At 42.6% G+C, this 15,786-nt stretch overlaps 3 protein-coding genes across 4 annotated transcripts; 2 read left to right on the forward strand and 1 right to left on the reverse strand.

Moving 5' to 3' along the window:
- The first annotated feature begins 549 nt into the window (after nt 1-549).
- Nucleotides 550-3,306, forward strand: LOC144195660 (peptidyl-prolyl cis-trans isomerase-like). Its single transcript, XM_077715452.1, has 4 exons — nt 550-730; nt 1,931-2,050; nt 2,122-2,294; nt 2,956-3,306. The coding sequence occupies exons 1-4, from the start codon at nt 662-664 to the stop codon at nt 3,086-3,088; spliced, it is 495 nt and encodes a 164-aa protein (XP_077571578.1). The 5' UTR covers nt 550-661; the 3' UTR covers nt 3,089-3,306.
- A 517-nt stretch (nt 3,307-3,823) lies between these two features.
- On the forward strand, nt 3,824-9,966 carry wsb2 (WD repeat and SOCS box containing 2). Of its 2 annotated transcripts, none has more exons than XM_077715408.1 (9): nt 3,824-4,049; nt 4,113-4,279; nt 5,021-5,205; nt 5,853-5,984; nt 6,427-6,527; nt 8,290-8,486; nt 8,705-8,794; nt 8,856-8,972; nt 9,112-9,966. In XM_077715408.1, the coding sequence occupies exons 2-9, from the start codon at nt 4,206-4,208 to the stop codon at nt 9,290-9,292; spliced, it is 1,077 nt and encodes a 358-aa protein (XP_077571534.1). In that variant the 5' UTR covers nt 3,824-4,049; nt 4,113-4,205; the 3' UTR covers nt 9,293-9,966. The 2 variants fall into 2 exon arrangements, with proteins under 2 accessions (XP_077571534.1, XP_077571533.1); XM_077715407.1 differs by having other exon boundaries at nt 3,826-4,049; nt 4,113-4,275.
- Nucleotides 9,967-10,093: 127 nt separating this feature from the next.
- On the reverse strand, nt 10,094-14,435 carry rfc5 (replication factor C (activator 1) 5). The gene is made up of 11 exons (XM_077715409.1): nt 14,269-14,435; nt 13,690-13,754; nt 12,822-12,958; nt 12,667-12,746; nt 12,535-12,608; nt 12,293-12,452; nt 11,751-11,832; nt 11,555-11,684; nt 11,306-11,383; nt 10,601-10,655; nt 10,094-10,518 (listed from the first exon to the last, which is right to left on the reverse strand). The coding sequence occupies exons 1-11, from the start codon at nt 14,313-14,315 to the stop codon at nt 10,419-10,421; spliced, it is 1,008 nt and encodes a 335-aa protein (XP_077571535.1). The 5' UTR covers nt 14,316-14,435; the 3' UTR covers nt 10,094-10,418.
- Nucleotides 14,436-15,786: the final 1,351 nt, after the last annotated feature.

Genomic DNA, 15,786 nt, shown 5'->3' on the forward strand with positions numbered 1-15,786 from the left:
TATTTTATTTTTGTATAGTTTTTGCCCGTTCACTGTTTGGCGCTGCCAACCTTGGAAAAAACACTTCATCAATATGAAGTTATGCCGACACAGGTTTGCGTGTGTGTGTGTAAAGGATTGTGGGGGGGCTTTGCCCTTTACGCCCTTAGGTTTTTTTCTTAGTGCAGAATGCAGATGACCGCGCCCTACCGGCGTGAGCGCGCATTTTTCATGTCGGAGCGCGCTAAAACTGCGGGACATGACGTTCCCGCAACCCGGCTGTTCGCAATTCGTTTCGCATTCTATCAATCACGCGTGGCGCGCATTGCGTTTAACACGAGAGTGTCCGTTTGCTGCGAGGGGAGCAAAATACACGCAGTAAAGCGTTGGGAAAACTCCTCTCCGTCGGCTTGCTTTGTTACGAAACCAAACGCACAGTTAAAAGTGCCCTCGGCCATTCCGAAAGCAGTAAAAAAAGAGCGTTTGACGTCTGCCTTCTAATTGGCAAACACTTACGTCAATCATCTTTGTTGTCGTTCACCATTGGCTGAGTCAAAGTGTAACCGCCCATTGACGTTTCATATAAAGTTAATCGGTGGTCGGCCATCTTTTTCCGTTCGTTGTCGTGCACCCGTCACTACCCAATAAGCCTTTTCTTCTCATTTGAAGTCAAGCAGCAGACATGTCGCGACCAAAAGTCTTCTTCGACGTCGCCTGCGACGGCTCGTCTCTTGGCCGTGTGGTGATGGAGGTAAATAAACTCGCGGCATGCTGTAAGACGTTAGCATGCGCTTCCTTTGTGAAAGCTCCTGAGTTTTCGGTCGCACGCGGAAGGCCAGCCTCGCGGTCAGCATCCAGGCAGCATGTCGTTAGTCTCACGTTTAGGACTAGCAAAGCTCCAACTATCAAAGAAACGTTTTTTAATTGGCGTTCTACTTAACCCCATTTGTATCTATCACTGAAGCGCTCAGCTCCACGCGTTTTTATCAGTCTTTTCATCTTTATGGGAACCTGATTAATATTTTCATTTGTAAATACGTTTGAGTGTTTTGTGCCACATGTAGGTGAACTGCTATTGACTGGTGTCCACAATCAATGTGGCGGCCATATATGCCTCATGACGTAGACTCTTATGGGGGGTTTACACATTTGAGTCACGTTCCCGCTCTCGCGTAGAAGCAGCTAATGCTAACCGGGTACGAGGATTTACGTTAGCGAGTAGGCGTCTATTGTATGGTGGGCATTCTCCTAAGACGAATGATAAAGTATAACGTTAAGCCTAGAAATTCGTTGTCCTGTTCGCTTTATGACTCATGACTTGGACCAATGGTGGTTCCTTTGCGACGTTTGGCGGGACTGCGACACTTGTTCCTTCTGGAAACTTCCATTCTGCGGCGGCCGGAAAGGGGAGGGGGTTAGGGAGGGAACCAAATGCGAGAGTGGGCGGGGGTGTTTGCGCTTCACCTCTACCCACGTTGCCAAATCACAAAGAACGTTTATTAAGTAGTGAAGTATCTTTTGTGTAATGCAGTTCTTAAACGTCTGGACCGAGTGCCAATTCGTAAAATTTAATTAACTCATTTAGGTACGTTAATAAAAGCCTATTCGGTCTCATGAGTACTGGTGATGCGTCCTGTTCCTATTGGCATTTGAGAACATGCCATTTTAGACCTCACCTTCGACCCCACACCCCTTAATTTTTTGTGGTATGTCTTAGAACATTGGTTGGCAACCTTTAATGAAGAGCCATGAAGACTCCTTTATTTTCTAATTTGCGGAGAGCCACACCCAGATTTAAAAATAAATATACACGATAATGCACGCCATGCCTTTTAAGTTGTTTTGAAGCTGTTTTGGCTGTTTGTTCCAGAGATCCATTTCGATCTGTCCTGAGTATCTCTAGTGCAAAAAAATAAATGATAAACTTGCTCTATTTTCTGTTTATATAAAGCTGCGCGATGACGTGGTTCCCAAGACGGCTGAAAATTTCCGGGCCCTTTGCACTGGTGAGAAGGGGTTCGGCTACAAGGGCAGCACGTTCCACCGTGTCATCCCTGGGTTCATGTGCCAGGTAAGTGAGTCAGCGAGCAAGTGAGTGATCCTTGGCAACAATCACACCGGTATTGCGCTCGTCTTGTGCAGGGTGGCGACTTCACCAACCATAACGGAACCGGTGGCAAGTCCATCTACGGAAACAAGTTTGCCGACGAGAACTTCACCCTGAAGCACACGGGTCCTGGAATCTTGTCCATGGCCAATGCTGGACCTAACACCAATGGATCGCAGTTCTTCATTTGCACTGCTACGACCACCTGGTGAGAAACCCAATGTTGAGATGTTTTTCCTGGCCATTTAAGAACTTCATCCCACCTGACTCTGGGCCCGAAGCAGGAGACACCCTCAATTGGTGGCCAACCAATCACAGGGCACCATGAGACAAACAACCATTCATACTCACACTTATGCTCAGGGGAAGTTTAGATTGTCCAATCAGTCTGCCATGCGTGTCTATGGAATGTGGGAGGAAACCAGAGTACCTGGAGAAAACCCACGTAGGCTCGGGGAGAACATCCAAACTCCCCTTAGGTGGCCCGACCTGGATTTGAACCCGGGTGCCCTACTGCGAGGCTGACGTGCTAACTACTTGCCCGTCGGGTCATCTTGGAAGAGGAGGTTGTGGTCGTTTGGTGTGGGAAACTAAGCAAAACACCCTACAAGAGGAATGTCTTTGGGTGTGTCATTGTTTACTTTTTATGCTTGACTCCCAATCACAGGCGCGCGCACACACACCTTTTGTATACTGTGGGAATTTTGAAACTTGCCCAAAACAAGTCAAGTCTGACAGCTAAGAAGTGAATTATGAAGGAAAGTCTTGAAAATAATCAAGGGGTTTCCGTAGGTTTTCATAAGACTATTTTGTATGCTGAAACATTTGTAAGTAGAGGGACTAAACATGTATTTATTTGGTATCCTCAGGTTGGACAACAAACACGTGGTTTTTGGCACTGTGGTGTCAGGCCTTGATGTGGTCAGAGCCATGGAGGCCAGAGGCTCCCAGAGCGGGAAGACCAACGGCAAAATCACCATCAGCAACTGTGGCCAGATCTGAGAGCGTCCCAAGCCCTCCGTGTCTCGTTGGCAGCCCCCCCATCCCTACCATTCATTCCACATTCCAGCTAATAGTGGAACAACTTATTTCCTCATTTTGGGTTTGTTTTTGTAACGATTCCAAATTTGTGACTTTGCCTTGAAGAGTTTAATTTGCATTAACCTTCAAAACGGTTTTCTTTTCTTCGACAAAATAAAAAGATAGACCTGATGATTCGATGTTGCTTCCGAATTTTGTCTTTAACGGCGTTCAAAGGTTGGGATAGTAAGGCCAAGTAGTCGTATTGCAGTCAATCAGTTTTTTTTTTATTGTCAATGAATTATAGTTTGAATTAAATGCACAAGATTCTCAACTGAGTAATAAACAGGTGATTAGATCCATTGTGGGAGGATTTTAGTTATGCTGACCAATAGCAGACCAGCATCTCGTATAATGCTTACTACACCTGCTCAGTTTACATAAAACAATTATTTTAGAATGCATTCAGATACAGATAGCTAGTGTAACTCTTAAAAGCACAAAAGCAAAACAACAAATGCCACTTGTCATAAAACTATTCAATATTTCAGTAGACCAAAACAATTTCAACGTTTTGACAGCTTTTATTTTTAGATGTGTTTCCAAACCCATTTTTTTTGCCGATTTATCTTCGATCGGTGTTCTGTATATCTACGGCGGCTTTCGAGTGCGTCGTGGCTCTACGTCATTACGTACAGAACCTGGTCACGTGGCGGTGACGTCCTTCGGAAATGTAGCGTCAGCCACCCCGCAGAAAGAAGGCGTCCACTTCTCTCGCGTACATGTCTGACGGGAGCGAAAACAGTTTCCGCCGTCCCCGCGGTGGCTTCCCAGCCGTGTCGTGCTTCATCACCATGGACGCCGAGCGGGGAGGATGCGGAGCGGTATGAGACGACGACCATGTGTTCCACCGAAAACGACGCGGCGGAACTCCAGGCGACGGGTACGTAAACGCGTCTCCGGTCGTTATGTTGACGAGGCTGACGATTCACTGCCCTGTCTTCAGACCCTGCGCTCATTCTGGAGCTGAAAACCAGGCGTCCGCCGTCCTTGGAGGGTCGACCCGGCTGCGAGACGTGGAGCGTGGATTTCTCCCCCGATGGAGCTTGGTTCGCCTGGTCCATGGGCCACGGGATCGTGTGGGTGGTCGCCTGGCCCCTCGACTCGCAGTACGTACGTCTTGCTCATAATAAACCATCATCGACGGCGCACTTTTGACTTCCAACTTTGCCAAATTAGTTACAAAATACAACCGTTTTTAAATGTCGAAAAAAACCGATGATTGTTATCAACAACTTCCGAGAATACGGTTACCTCATCTTAAAACAATGACAATAGGAAACAACAACAAAAATGTCGTCGTTACCCAAGTTTACAAACGGAAAGGTTTGGAATCATTAAAAAAACATTGTAGTGGCAATATTTTATAGTTTTAAAACGTTCAAGTAACAAATTAGGATAAACGATAGTCGATCCTATATCTTAGCAAACACTAGTCATTTAAAATAAAATCAAATGTTCACATGCTTGTACTGAGGTGCGCAGCTGTGTTCTTAATTTCCTAAAAAAGACAAAAATGTAGGGATCGGTCTCAATTTTAACACGTTTTATTTAGCTTTGTGATTCCACGACTGTAAACATTAATCCAACGATTAAAAAGATACGTTTTCTTGTGGACATTGCGCAGTATGTGGATTTCATTGATTTCCTTCAGTTTTGAACAAATCGACCAATTACGCAATTGCCTGTCGTCGATGGCCGATTTACCACATTGGCAAATATCCACTTTGGTCAGGCTCTAAAATAATAAAAAAAAAAAAACCTCAACACAACCAGAACTTTGACCTAATCACTGACATGCGAGTAAATGATTGCCATTTTTTTGTGCACGCTTGTTGTCCTCTCCCCTTGCAGAGAAGGTCGCGATGGCGAGGTGGACCGAGCAGATAAAAGCTTCAGTTGCGGCCATCCCGTTTGGGGCCTGGCCTTTGGCCCGCAACTTCCCAAAAAGTCTGACAAACAACCCAGCAATGACAGGACGCTACTTTTGGCTACCGGTTTGGAAAACGGCCTTGTCAAAATCTGGAATGTTCTCACGGGTGAGTGTGCTATTCTTGTTATGCATCCAAGGGAACAATTACCGTATTTTCCGCACTATAAAGGGCACCTTCAATGAATGACATTTAAAACAAATCCATAGATAAGTCACACTGCACCACATTATACGGGTCTACAGTGGAGGCTGGAGTTAAGTTATGCATCCACTAGATGGCGCTGCGCTAAAGGGAATATCAACAAAACAATCAGATAGGTCAGTCTAACTTAATTAATAGATTACAAATTAGCTTTCTGACAACTCCATTCGCTCTCAAAATGAATAAACAACTATTTTAATATTTTCTCAATGTATTTTTATACTTAATATTAAAAAAAATGTGATGTCCTGAAGCCGCCAAGTGGTGAAGGATGACAGTACTACGTATTAATGAACCATTAAAAGGTGCATTAGGGTTTAAAAGGACAATTTAACAAAGAATGAATCAAATATAATAGTAGTCATAATACACAAGTAGAGTAAGTACACACTGTTTTTGTGGATTATTGGCATTTACAGGTAATTGATTTATGATGATGATATTGTCATGAACGAGTTGGACAACATACTAGTGAGGAGGGAGCATGTTTAATAGGGAAGTTCTCACCATTGGACAATAGCAAACATACTTTTGGGTGTGTGCTTTTTAAGGCATGGCCGTGTTGGATCTTCACGGCCACGAGGGCGTCGTGCGGAACCTGCTTTTCCCTCCCAACGGGACACTTACCCTGGTGTCATCGTCTCGCGACAAGACCCTGCGAGTGTGGGACTTGGCGCGCAAAGGTGCGTTTCTACCTCCATGCAACAGGGCCAATTTCAGAATTAAAAGGCACCCAAAGTATTGCATTCTGTGAAATGCTTTTTCTTTACCAGGAAAAAAATCAATACCCCGATTTTATTGGGGGAATATAAACTTAACATAAGGAATAAACCGTCGTACAATACTGGACATTTTTTTTGTAAAATGGTCATCGTTTTACATACTCATATCGCGATCAAATGAGTCACATGATTTTTTTCCGTTGCTAATCGTGGGGTTCAGTTTGGCTGCTTTAACCCTTTAGCACCTAATCGAGATATCAAATTGGCTGCCAATTGCATTGATAGTGAAAAAATATGATTCATTGCCATTGGAGCTGCCCCGCCCAGTTCAAACAAATTAAATCATGATAAAATATCATTGATACAAAGCAAAATGTTGGTATTTATTTCCTTGTGTGATCAGGAAAGAACGTTCAGGTGCTGTCTGGACACAAAGACTGGATCAGCTGCTGCTGCGTGTCATCGGATTGCAGCATGATGGCCACCGTGGGGCGCTTTGATCGGGTGAGCTATCTTTGGCCAAAGTTGCTAATCATTTTTCCCTTAAATTAAAACAACCGTGTAGTCAAGACCTTGCAATAATGACAAAAGAAGGTGTGGCCCATTGGTGGTGTACACGTTAACTCACCTGACTCCCATGTGGGAGGCTGGGGTTCGGGTCCCGGTTGGGAAACATTTTCCCTTAGTTTCTATATATTTGTGGTCAAGACCTTCCAATCAGGACAAAGGAAAGAGTGGCACAGAGGTTTGTTCACCTGACTCCCGTGTGGGAGACCTGGGTTCGATTCCCGGTCGGCACACATTTTCACTTAGTTGTTTCTGTGTACTTCTTGTCAAGACACTCAAATGATTACCAAGGAAAGTGTAGTCACTTGGTTGGCGCAGAGGTTAGTTCACTAGACTCCCGTCGGGGAGTCCTGGGTTCGATTCCTTGTCGGCACACATTTTCACTTAATTGTTTCTGTGTACTTCTTGTCAAGACACTCAAATGATTACCAAGGAAAGTGTAGTCACTTGGTTGGCGCAGAGGTTAGTTCACTGGACTCCCGTGTGGGAGACCTGGGTTCGAATCCCGGTCGAGACACTTTTTCACTTAGTCATTTCTGTGGACTTCTTGGAAAGACACTCAAATGATTACAAGGAAAAGTGTAGTCACTTGGTTGGCGCAGAGGTTAGATCACAGGACTCCCGTGTGGGAGACCTGGGTTCGATTCCCGCTGCCGTCGTTTGGCTGAAAATACTTGGAAATAAGAATTGGTAAATGGAATAAGAAGAAGGGGGGAAAAAAAGAAAAAACTTTTTAATTTATATTAAACACTTAGTCATACTTTTCAGCAAAAGGTTATATTCCGAACTGCCTTCGGCAGTTCGGAAGACAGTTGAAGGACCTGTCTGTGCGAAAGGCGTTCTCGGGTCGGCCTTCGGCCGACCCTCGACCGCTTGCTTGGTCAGTGAACCGCCGACACCGGGAAGCGAACTCACGTTCTCTCCGTGCAAAGGCGAGTGTGCAACCCACTACACCAACTCGTGCCCCACTTATACAAGGGTGTTGAAACGTTTTATCCAAGGAAATGGGGTGAAACACTTAGTCATTTTTTTGCACAAAATGCTTCATCCACCACTGAATACTTATTCAGTTAAACACTTAGGCATTTTAACTTATTATTTTAACTGAATATTTGGAAAATCTTAGCCGGCACTGGGAATTGAACCCAGGACCACACCGGTGGCGGACTGATGACTTAGCCACTGGGCCACCAACCTGTAAGAGAAAGCAGTAGTACTTATAGTTTTATCCAAGGAAATGGGGTGAAACACTTAGTCATTTTTTGGACAAAATGCTTCATCCACCACTGAAGACATATACACTTACACACTTAGAACTTATTCTTTTAACTGAATAATATTGGGAAAATCTTTGCGTGCACTGGGATTTGAACCCAGGACCACAGAGGTGGTAAACTGATGACTTAGCCACTGGGCCACCACCCTGTGACAGTGAGCAGTAGTACTTGTACTTTTGTCTCAATCATTTACCTGAATAATATTGGGAAAATATTTGCAAGCACTAAGATTTGAACCGGGGACCACAGAGGTGAGGGACTGGTAACTTATCCACTGGGCCACCACCCTCCGAGATTAGGCAGTAGTATTTGTACTTTTATAGTGTATTGACTACACATTGTTGTTTCTTTTATCTTTATTTCTTTTTCAGAAGTGAAAGGAAACCAAAGCAAGTGTTTTTTTTTTGTGCGCTCACTCACAGATGGTGTGTCTGTGGAGCCTCCGCTCGTACACGCTGATCCGCAACCTGATGGGCGGTGCTCACAAGACGCTGTACCTGCTGTCGGCCTGCGACTTCTCGCCCGACGGTGCGCTGCTGGCCACCGCCGCCTTTAGCGGGGCCAGCTGGTGGATCGACCTGTGGGACCCATACACCGCCGAGAAGCTGGCTACGCTCGTGTAAGTGCAATATTTGATGGAGTTCAAGAGATGTGTATTTAAGTATATCATATTTCTATTTATTGACTCATTCCCATAGTCTGCTCTGGGTGAAAAAAAAAATGCTCACCCACAATTTTCAACCCACAACTCTTCATTTTGGACTACAGCTCAATTATGGTTAGAAACTATTCCATAAAAATCCAACGACGCACCGTCTTTGCCGTGCGTTTTCACAGAGATTACTTTGAGGACTACGGTCAAAACCAGATATCGTCTATCCAGTTCTCTCCCACCGGTTTGCACTTGGCCATCGTGACGGATGACAGGTTAGTCCGTGGTCACGACACGGCACCGACAACCAATGGCTGACTCGCTTTCGTCGCGCAGAGCTCTGGGCATCTGGGAACCCGGAAAGCCAGGACTGAGCATGCAGACCAAAGCCGAGCGCGACTCCAACGGCCTGTGCTGCAAATACCATCCGCGAGGGGGTGTCATCGCCACCGGGTAAATATGACACCACTTTGCCAAACGACACTTTATCGTCACACGTCGGCCAAGTCAGACTACTTAAAAAATGATGTGTATATATATATAAGCTGGGAAAGATGAAAATTGCAGTTTTCATTTATTCCCCCCTGCTTAGAACCCGCAATGGCCACGTGAGGTTTTGGCGCGCTCCGCAGACCGTGCCCGCCCTGCGCCACTTGTGCCGCGCTACCCTACGCCACTCGGTGTCCACGCACCAGCTGGAGCCTTTGCCCCTGCCCAAGCGCATCTTTCAATACCTCACGTACCGTGACATCGCCACTTCACACTTGCATTGATGGAAGTGGGCTTAGGAAAAACAGTGGCTTTTATTTTTTTAAATGATCCTTCCTAATATTATTGCACTCATTTGATAATGCTGCTAATTTATTTGATTGTACTTTTTCCTTGTGATGCAAAACTACTGTCTACACTTGTTTTATTAACTTTGATTCCAAACTCTATAATGCATATCTTTTTTTGTTGTTGTTGTTGGGAAAGACTTAATAACCCTGTTATATGATAGGCAAATTCCTTTGATTTTGCTATATATAGGAGTTTTAATGGTCCGATATAAAGATCTATATGAAACAGGTTCAATATCCAGGCTTTTTTATTGTATACTTAGTTTATGGGGATTAATGCCACAATGGAGGCAGTAAGCTACTTAATATTTTTACTTTAAAAAAAAAACCCTCAAAAACACTACCCTAGTGGTCAGTGAAATATTCTCTAAAAGTGACTTGCCATTTTCCTCATTTCATGTTTGTATTATTGTTCTTACACTATACATCTTCATTTACAGGGTGTCCATAAAGTCTCTTTACCGTTTCCAAAATTTATTAAAAATACAAATGATTCGATATTTTAATCAGATTTGTTCTATTGTATTCAGCGTTTATTAAAGTTTTTAATCACACTGCCTGTGTTTCGGGGATTCTGTTTGAGTTTGTTCAATAAACATTGAAACGCATTGCGCCTTCTCTTGATGGGTAATCAATTTTTGAAGTGTTGAAGAGAGTTTATGGACACCCTGTATATATTTGGCGGGGGCCAAAGCTGCATAGTGCTGAGGTAATACGATATAAGCAGATAACCAATTGGTGTAAAGAGAACATACTTTACTGTGGATGAATACATACAAGTTTACACTGATGTTACCAACATCTGGATTTTGGGGGGCTAACAAAAAAAATAATAATTTTAACACGTGGGAAGAAATTCGGAGAAGTCATTTATCCACCATTTTACAAATCTTGGATTTGACTGAAACCGGGATATTTTTTTGACCAAGTCGAGTTAAACAAAAAAAAAATAAACAACTTGACTCTCAGCGTCCATTTTGTTCCTTTCTGTGCGTGTTATGGCTGACCTGAAGCCTCCGATGTGAGTTTGAATGGTGCTCCTCGCGCTAACCGTCGTCCATCACTGGGCCTCGCCAACCACCATGTCGCGTACGATCTGGAATGCCGCCACCATGGAACTGAGCTGGATCTTTTCGTTGGTGCCCGAGGCCAGCCGGTGTCTGTCCAAGAACCATGGGAAAAGAAATGGGGTGAGCGCCAAAGATCGATCACTAAACACCGTTCCCAAGTCACATGACTTACTCGATATCAGACAGCTTGATGAGTAGACCAATCCGCACCGACGGCGGGAAGTCCACTGAAAAAGTAAATAAAAGTTACAAAAAAAAGATGTGCCTTCGTTAACAACAAACTATTTTTGAAAAGGTATGTTGAACAATCGGGGCAGTATAGCACTATGTATGTGTTTAGCAAGATTATTTTTAGCCTGGATGTTCAACCTGGTGTCAAACAAACATTTTATAAGTAGAGCAGTTCTTTATAAGTAAATTTTCAGATTTGTTCCACGGTCCTCACACAACCGCCAAATATATATAAAAATATGTGCCGCGTTGCATTTGTATTATTTTTAACCACTGAATAACAGGAATTGCAATCATTAATAAGGGGAGCATTTAGTCGAAGTGGATAGCTATGTAAGAGAATCTTGAAACATGGATAGTGGTTGTAGTGAGACAGCCAATGAGAGCCCGTAGAGGGTAGCGAGGGAGAATCAATGCATCCGCGACAATATTTTCAAAATAAAATAGGGGATAAGGAAATGCATTTACTTTTTGAAGGATTTGGTAACTTGGATAAAATAGGGGATAAGGAAATGCATTAACTTTTGGGAGGATTTGATAAGTTGGATTATTTTTCGTATCTCGAGTCACTCATTTGCATATAAAAATGAGTACCTAGAGGCATTTGTAAGTAGAGGCATGACTGTACTTCTATTGTGACCGTTACCTCTGTGGATGAGTAGGTGCACTTCAGTCAGGATGTCTTGCAGCGCCAAACCTTTTAACGTCTTCAGCGCCAGGATCTCTGGAAAATGCCAAAACGTGAACATTAAAACTAAATCAAGTGACTTTTAAACTCCCTGACATGTTTTAAAGTGCTTTCATGGTACACGACGAGGTGAAGTTACTAAATGGAGTCTCAGAATTAAATCAGGTGAAATCAAAAATGAGAGGCGGCGCTCCCGTGTTGACTTACCCTTGTACGCGGTGGTGAAGTCTTTATTGAGTGACCAGTCCAAGATGTTGGCGATGTCTGAGCGCAAAGGGTGCCCCGTGCAAGTGTACACCGTGTCTTCAGTCACTTGGTCGTACGCCATGCTAGTGCACTGCACAGACATGTACGTGTCAATCGAAACGTCAAAACAGTCGATGAATATCAACGATGTAGGAACCTGCAGGATGTTCAAGGATCTTCGCATGTCACCCGATGATAAAGTCACAATTGCCTTCATTCCGTCTGGAGTGATGTCCACGCTGAACGCAGAGAACATTGGGGAATTTCAACCCAAATTTCACACATTTCGTTTTCCCATGATGTGAAAAGTTAAATGTTTTTATGTGATAACCCCCGAGGAAAAACTGATAATTCCCTCATAAAAAGTCATTTAATATGATTTGTGTTTTATTTTCTAGGAATCAATTAGATTTTTTTGATAATAAGGAGAACAGAAACGCATTAAAACTGAAAAAAAGAAGCAAAGATGGCAAAATTGTAAATTTGGATACTAGTCATTTTGTTGGCTTTAAAGGGATTAAATGGGAATCCATTACATTGAAGTGTTCAAGTTGAAAACAACAGTCGAGCTTAATCGGCTATTAACCACACCCTTTTTCCTATGTAAAATGTTTCAAATCAAGGAACATTTCTATTGCAAAAAGCTATTAGCATCTTTTATAGTGAGTTGAATGTAAAAAGGCAGTTAAAAATACAAACCCTTCCTCCTGGATGACGTGTTGCAGTCTGGGTATCATCTGGTCTGGCGAAAGCGGTCCGAAGCGGAAGCGCGTGCAGCGCGACTGCAATGCCGGGATGATTTTGGACAGGTAGTTGCAAATCATGCAGAAGCGTGTATTCTCCGTGTATTTCTCCATCACTGAAATAACACAACATGTGACACGAGACATTAGGAGAGCTGTCACAAGTTTCCTTGACATTACAAAGATTCCTTTGCTCACCTCGCCGCAATGCATTCTGGGCGTCCTGTGTCATGGAGTCAGCTTCGTCTAGTATCACCAACTTGAAGCCCTTCCTGAACAAGATTTCTTGTTAAAAGTGCCCCTAAAAAGTCTGAAATAAAAGGGTCTTACTTGAAGATAGTTCTGGTGCTGGCGAAGCTAAGGATGGGACCTCGCACAACATCGATACCTCGGTCATCTGAAGCGTTTAGCTGAAACGCAAATAATAGGCGGTCACAAAAAAACAGTGAAAACTTTTTGGAAGGAAGGACACCACCATGACATACCTCCAGAACCATAGAGTTGAACTCCTTTGTTTTGTATAGCTGCTTGGCACAGGCCAGGATTGTGGATGTCTTGCCGGTACCGGGGGGGCCATAGAACAACAGATGTGGCAGTCGATCCTCACTGATGAATTTTTGGACTGAAAAATTGAAACGTGACTTAGATACCAATGTTTCAGGCAAAGGTTTCTCAAGGCAATTAACTTGGTAGCATGTTATCAATGGATTTGTTCTTACCAGCTAGAAAGTATGTGTAAGTATGACATCATATTAGGTGCAACAAACAGTGGACAATGGTGCTTTTTCTATACACGCAAAAAAATATATATACTGAATGGATGTGCACTATAATAGCCACATATGGTGAAAGAGTATCTTGTGCGCATATAAGCCGTACCATTTATTCAGTCATCATTTTTTAAGTTACAAATGCGGCTTATATGCGAGAAAATAAGCTGTATTTGTAATAACAACAACAATAATCACATGGCATTTTTAAATTTTTATTTTGTGAAGACTGTTGAACATGCAATGCAAAGCTGCCAAAAGTCAAATCAATACGCTAATAAGTTATTTCTTATTCTACAGAAAAATATCTGTACACCTTTGATGGTCGATAGCACCGACATTTTCATTTCACAAAAATCGTTAGATGATAAGTCAGAGCAGGTGTTTTTAGGTCCACTTATGGTAATGCTCTAACCCACTTGGATCTCAATGAAAAGATGACGAAAAATGGCCACGGGTACCAAGCGTACCCTCCAAAAAATTGTAAAATAGAAATGAACCGCAACATAACACTCGACGGAAACTCGCTTTACAGTAACTGTGTCAATGCTAAATGAAATGCTTCCGTTGTGTTTAACCTTACTAGTGCTGAGAATGTCCTTGTGTGAAATCAAGTCGTCCAGCTTCTGTGGTCTGTATTTTTCAACCCTAGAAGACACAGAAGACAACAAGTCATTCCTTTGGAACACAGTGGCACACTTGGCATGATCTTAACATATAACATAAAAAGACAAATGTGACCAAGAACCAGCGCTCTTTAAAAGGCAATTGTGATGTTGTGTTTTTTTTTTTTTTTTTTTTTAATCACCCCATAAATCTCTATGCCAATTTGCACCAAAAGTACCCCGAGAACGCCATTATGGCCACCCAGAACTTAATTAATTAACTTGATTTCGGGCAGGTGTCACCAACTCCGGCCTTCGAGGGGTCCTAATCAGTCTGTCATTAAAGCATTTGTTTCCAATGAATGGAAATGTGAGCTTTTATCAAGTCAAGTAATTAAACTCATGATGAATTCAGGCATTCGGCTAAGGCACCAATTGTTTGAAACAGTCCAAATAAATAGTATAACGAGTAAGGAAGGAAAGAGGCAGGAAGTCTTGAGACGTTGACTAAATTAGCACTTAACCACGTTTAAATGCCATTGTAGATTTTGACTCACCAGGGTAAGGTCCTGGCATACAGCGGTGGGTTAGCAGCAGACGCCATTATTTACGTTTATTGAGAACCTCACCGGTGGACGAATATACACACAACGTGTTGCTCGTCGTCTTGTTTAACGCGCGTAAAACCAACCCCGGAAGTAGTTTTCTTCTTCTACTGCAATACTTGTACAATACTGCCACTTAACTGTGGGACGGAATACGTGCAACAAACAATACTATCATTCATGATTCTAACGAGAAAAAAAACATATATACTCCAATAATTAACATGACATGAAAAAAAATTGTAGTTGTATAATATTTTACATTCTGTTCTGCCTGTGGGCTCCATATGATTAATAAGAAATGTGCCAAATTGGGGAATCCAGGGTCCCAATAAAAATATGGTAAAAACAGTATTATTATACAATAATTTGAATAATGTATTAAATGAATTGTACAGTCAGTCAGTGAAGTGTTTTTGGGGGATGAGATGAATGGATTTTGTTTTGAAATAAGTGCTTCTGGAGGCAGTTATTTTGGTGAATTCCATCATTTTATATACATTTGAGAAGCGTTGCGTCCTGTGGCGTTGATGACCAACGCCTAAAATATTGTGAAGAAGACGCACTAAGTCTTACTAACAAAGACAGTTCACAAAAAACATAAGAAAGGTTTTATCTGCTCGATTTGTGGCAGAATATTGGTTAGCAATGCACTATTGGTCGTCCATATGAGGAAACACACAGGGGAAAAACCTTTCGTCTGCACGCTCTGTGGGAAAGCGTTTATTCAGAAGTCACATCTTGCATCTCACATGATCACACACACGGGAGAAAAACCCTTTAGTTGTTCGTTTTGCGGTTTATCCTTTAGTTATAAGTGGAATAGGAATAAACACATGAAGAAACACGTGCAATCATAGTTTTACATTTGTCCACTACTTTTTGTAGATTTAAAAAAAAAAGCTTTTATGTTTTTTTCTCATTTCATCTTATTTTCTGAACTACTTTACTAGGGTTGGGGGGGGGTGCTGGAGCCCATCCTAGCTAACGGGGGACACCATGAATTGATGGCCAGCCAATCGCAGGGCACAATGAGACAAACGACCATTCACGCTCACACTCATACTTAGGGGCAATTTAGAGTGTCCAATCAGCCTACCATGCATGTCTTTGGAATGTGTGAGGAAACCGGAGTACCCAGACAAAACCCATGCAGGCAAAGAGAAAACATGCAAACTCCACACAGATGGACCCACCTGGATTTAAACCTAGTTTTTTTAACAGTATACTAAATCACTCTAGATATTGCCTTCATTTGGTTTACTGATGTTGCATGATTTTATGAGTGTTATTGTTGTTGATTGGTAGTATTGTGATCATTTAAGTGTGAAGAGTACAAGTTGTCTGTATTTGAGCTTAAACTGCATAAACTGACAGTGATTTAAATATCATTTTTCCCTCAGTAATTTCATGTGTTAATTACTTTTTATAGTCAAGCACATTGTTCATGTTATTTTTAAAGTGGCTTAC

The sequence above is a fragment of the Stigmatopora nigra genome, chromosome 4 (genome assembly GCF_051989575.1).
Source record: "Stigmatopora nigra isolate UIUO_SnigA chromosome 4, RoL_Snig_1.1, whole genome shotgun sequence".
Lineage (NCBI taxonomy): Eukaryota > Metazoa > Chordata > Actinopteri > Syngnathiformes > Syngnathidae > Stigmatopora > Stigmatopora nigra.

Coding starts and splice junctions, on each gene's coding strand:
- LOC144195660 (XM_077715452.1), top strand. CDS start 662: ATGTCGCGACCAAAAGTCTTCTTCGACGTCGCCTGCGACGGCTCGTCT. Junction 731..1,930: donor TTGGCCGTGTGGTGATGGAG/GTAAATAAACTC, acceptor GTTTATATAAAG/CTGCGCGATGACGTGGTTCC. Junction 2,295..2,955: donor TGCACTGCTACGACCACCTG/GTGAGAAACCCA, acceptor TGGTATCCTCAG/GTTGGACAACAAACACGTGG.
- rfc5 (XM_077715409.1), bottom strand. CDS start 14,315: ATGGCGTCTGCTGCTAACCCACCGCTGTATGCCAGGACCTTACCCTG. Junction 11,833..12,292: donor CACGTCATCCAGGAGGAAGG/GTTTGTATTTTT, acceptor CTCTGCGTTCAG/CGTGGACATCACTCCAGACG. Junction 10,519..10,600: donor ATCAAGCTGTCTGATATCGA/GTAAGTCATGTG, acceptor GTTCTTGGACAG/ACACCGGCTGGCCTCGGGCA.
- wsb2 (XM_077715407.1), top strand. CDS start 4,007: ATGTGTTCCACCGAAAACGACGCGGCGGAACTCCAGGCGACGG. Junction 5,206..5,852: donor AATCTGGAATGTTCTCACGG/GTGAGTGTGCTA, acceptor GTGCTTTTTAAG/GCATGGCCGTGTTGGATCTT. Junction 8,795..8,855: donor GCCATCGTGACGGATGACAG/GTTAGTCCGTGG, acceptor TTCGTCGCGCAG/AGCTCTGGGCATCTGGGAAC.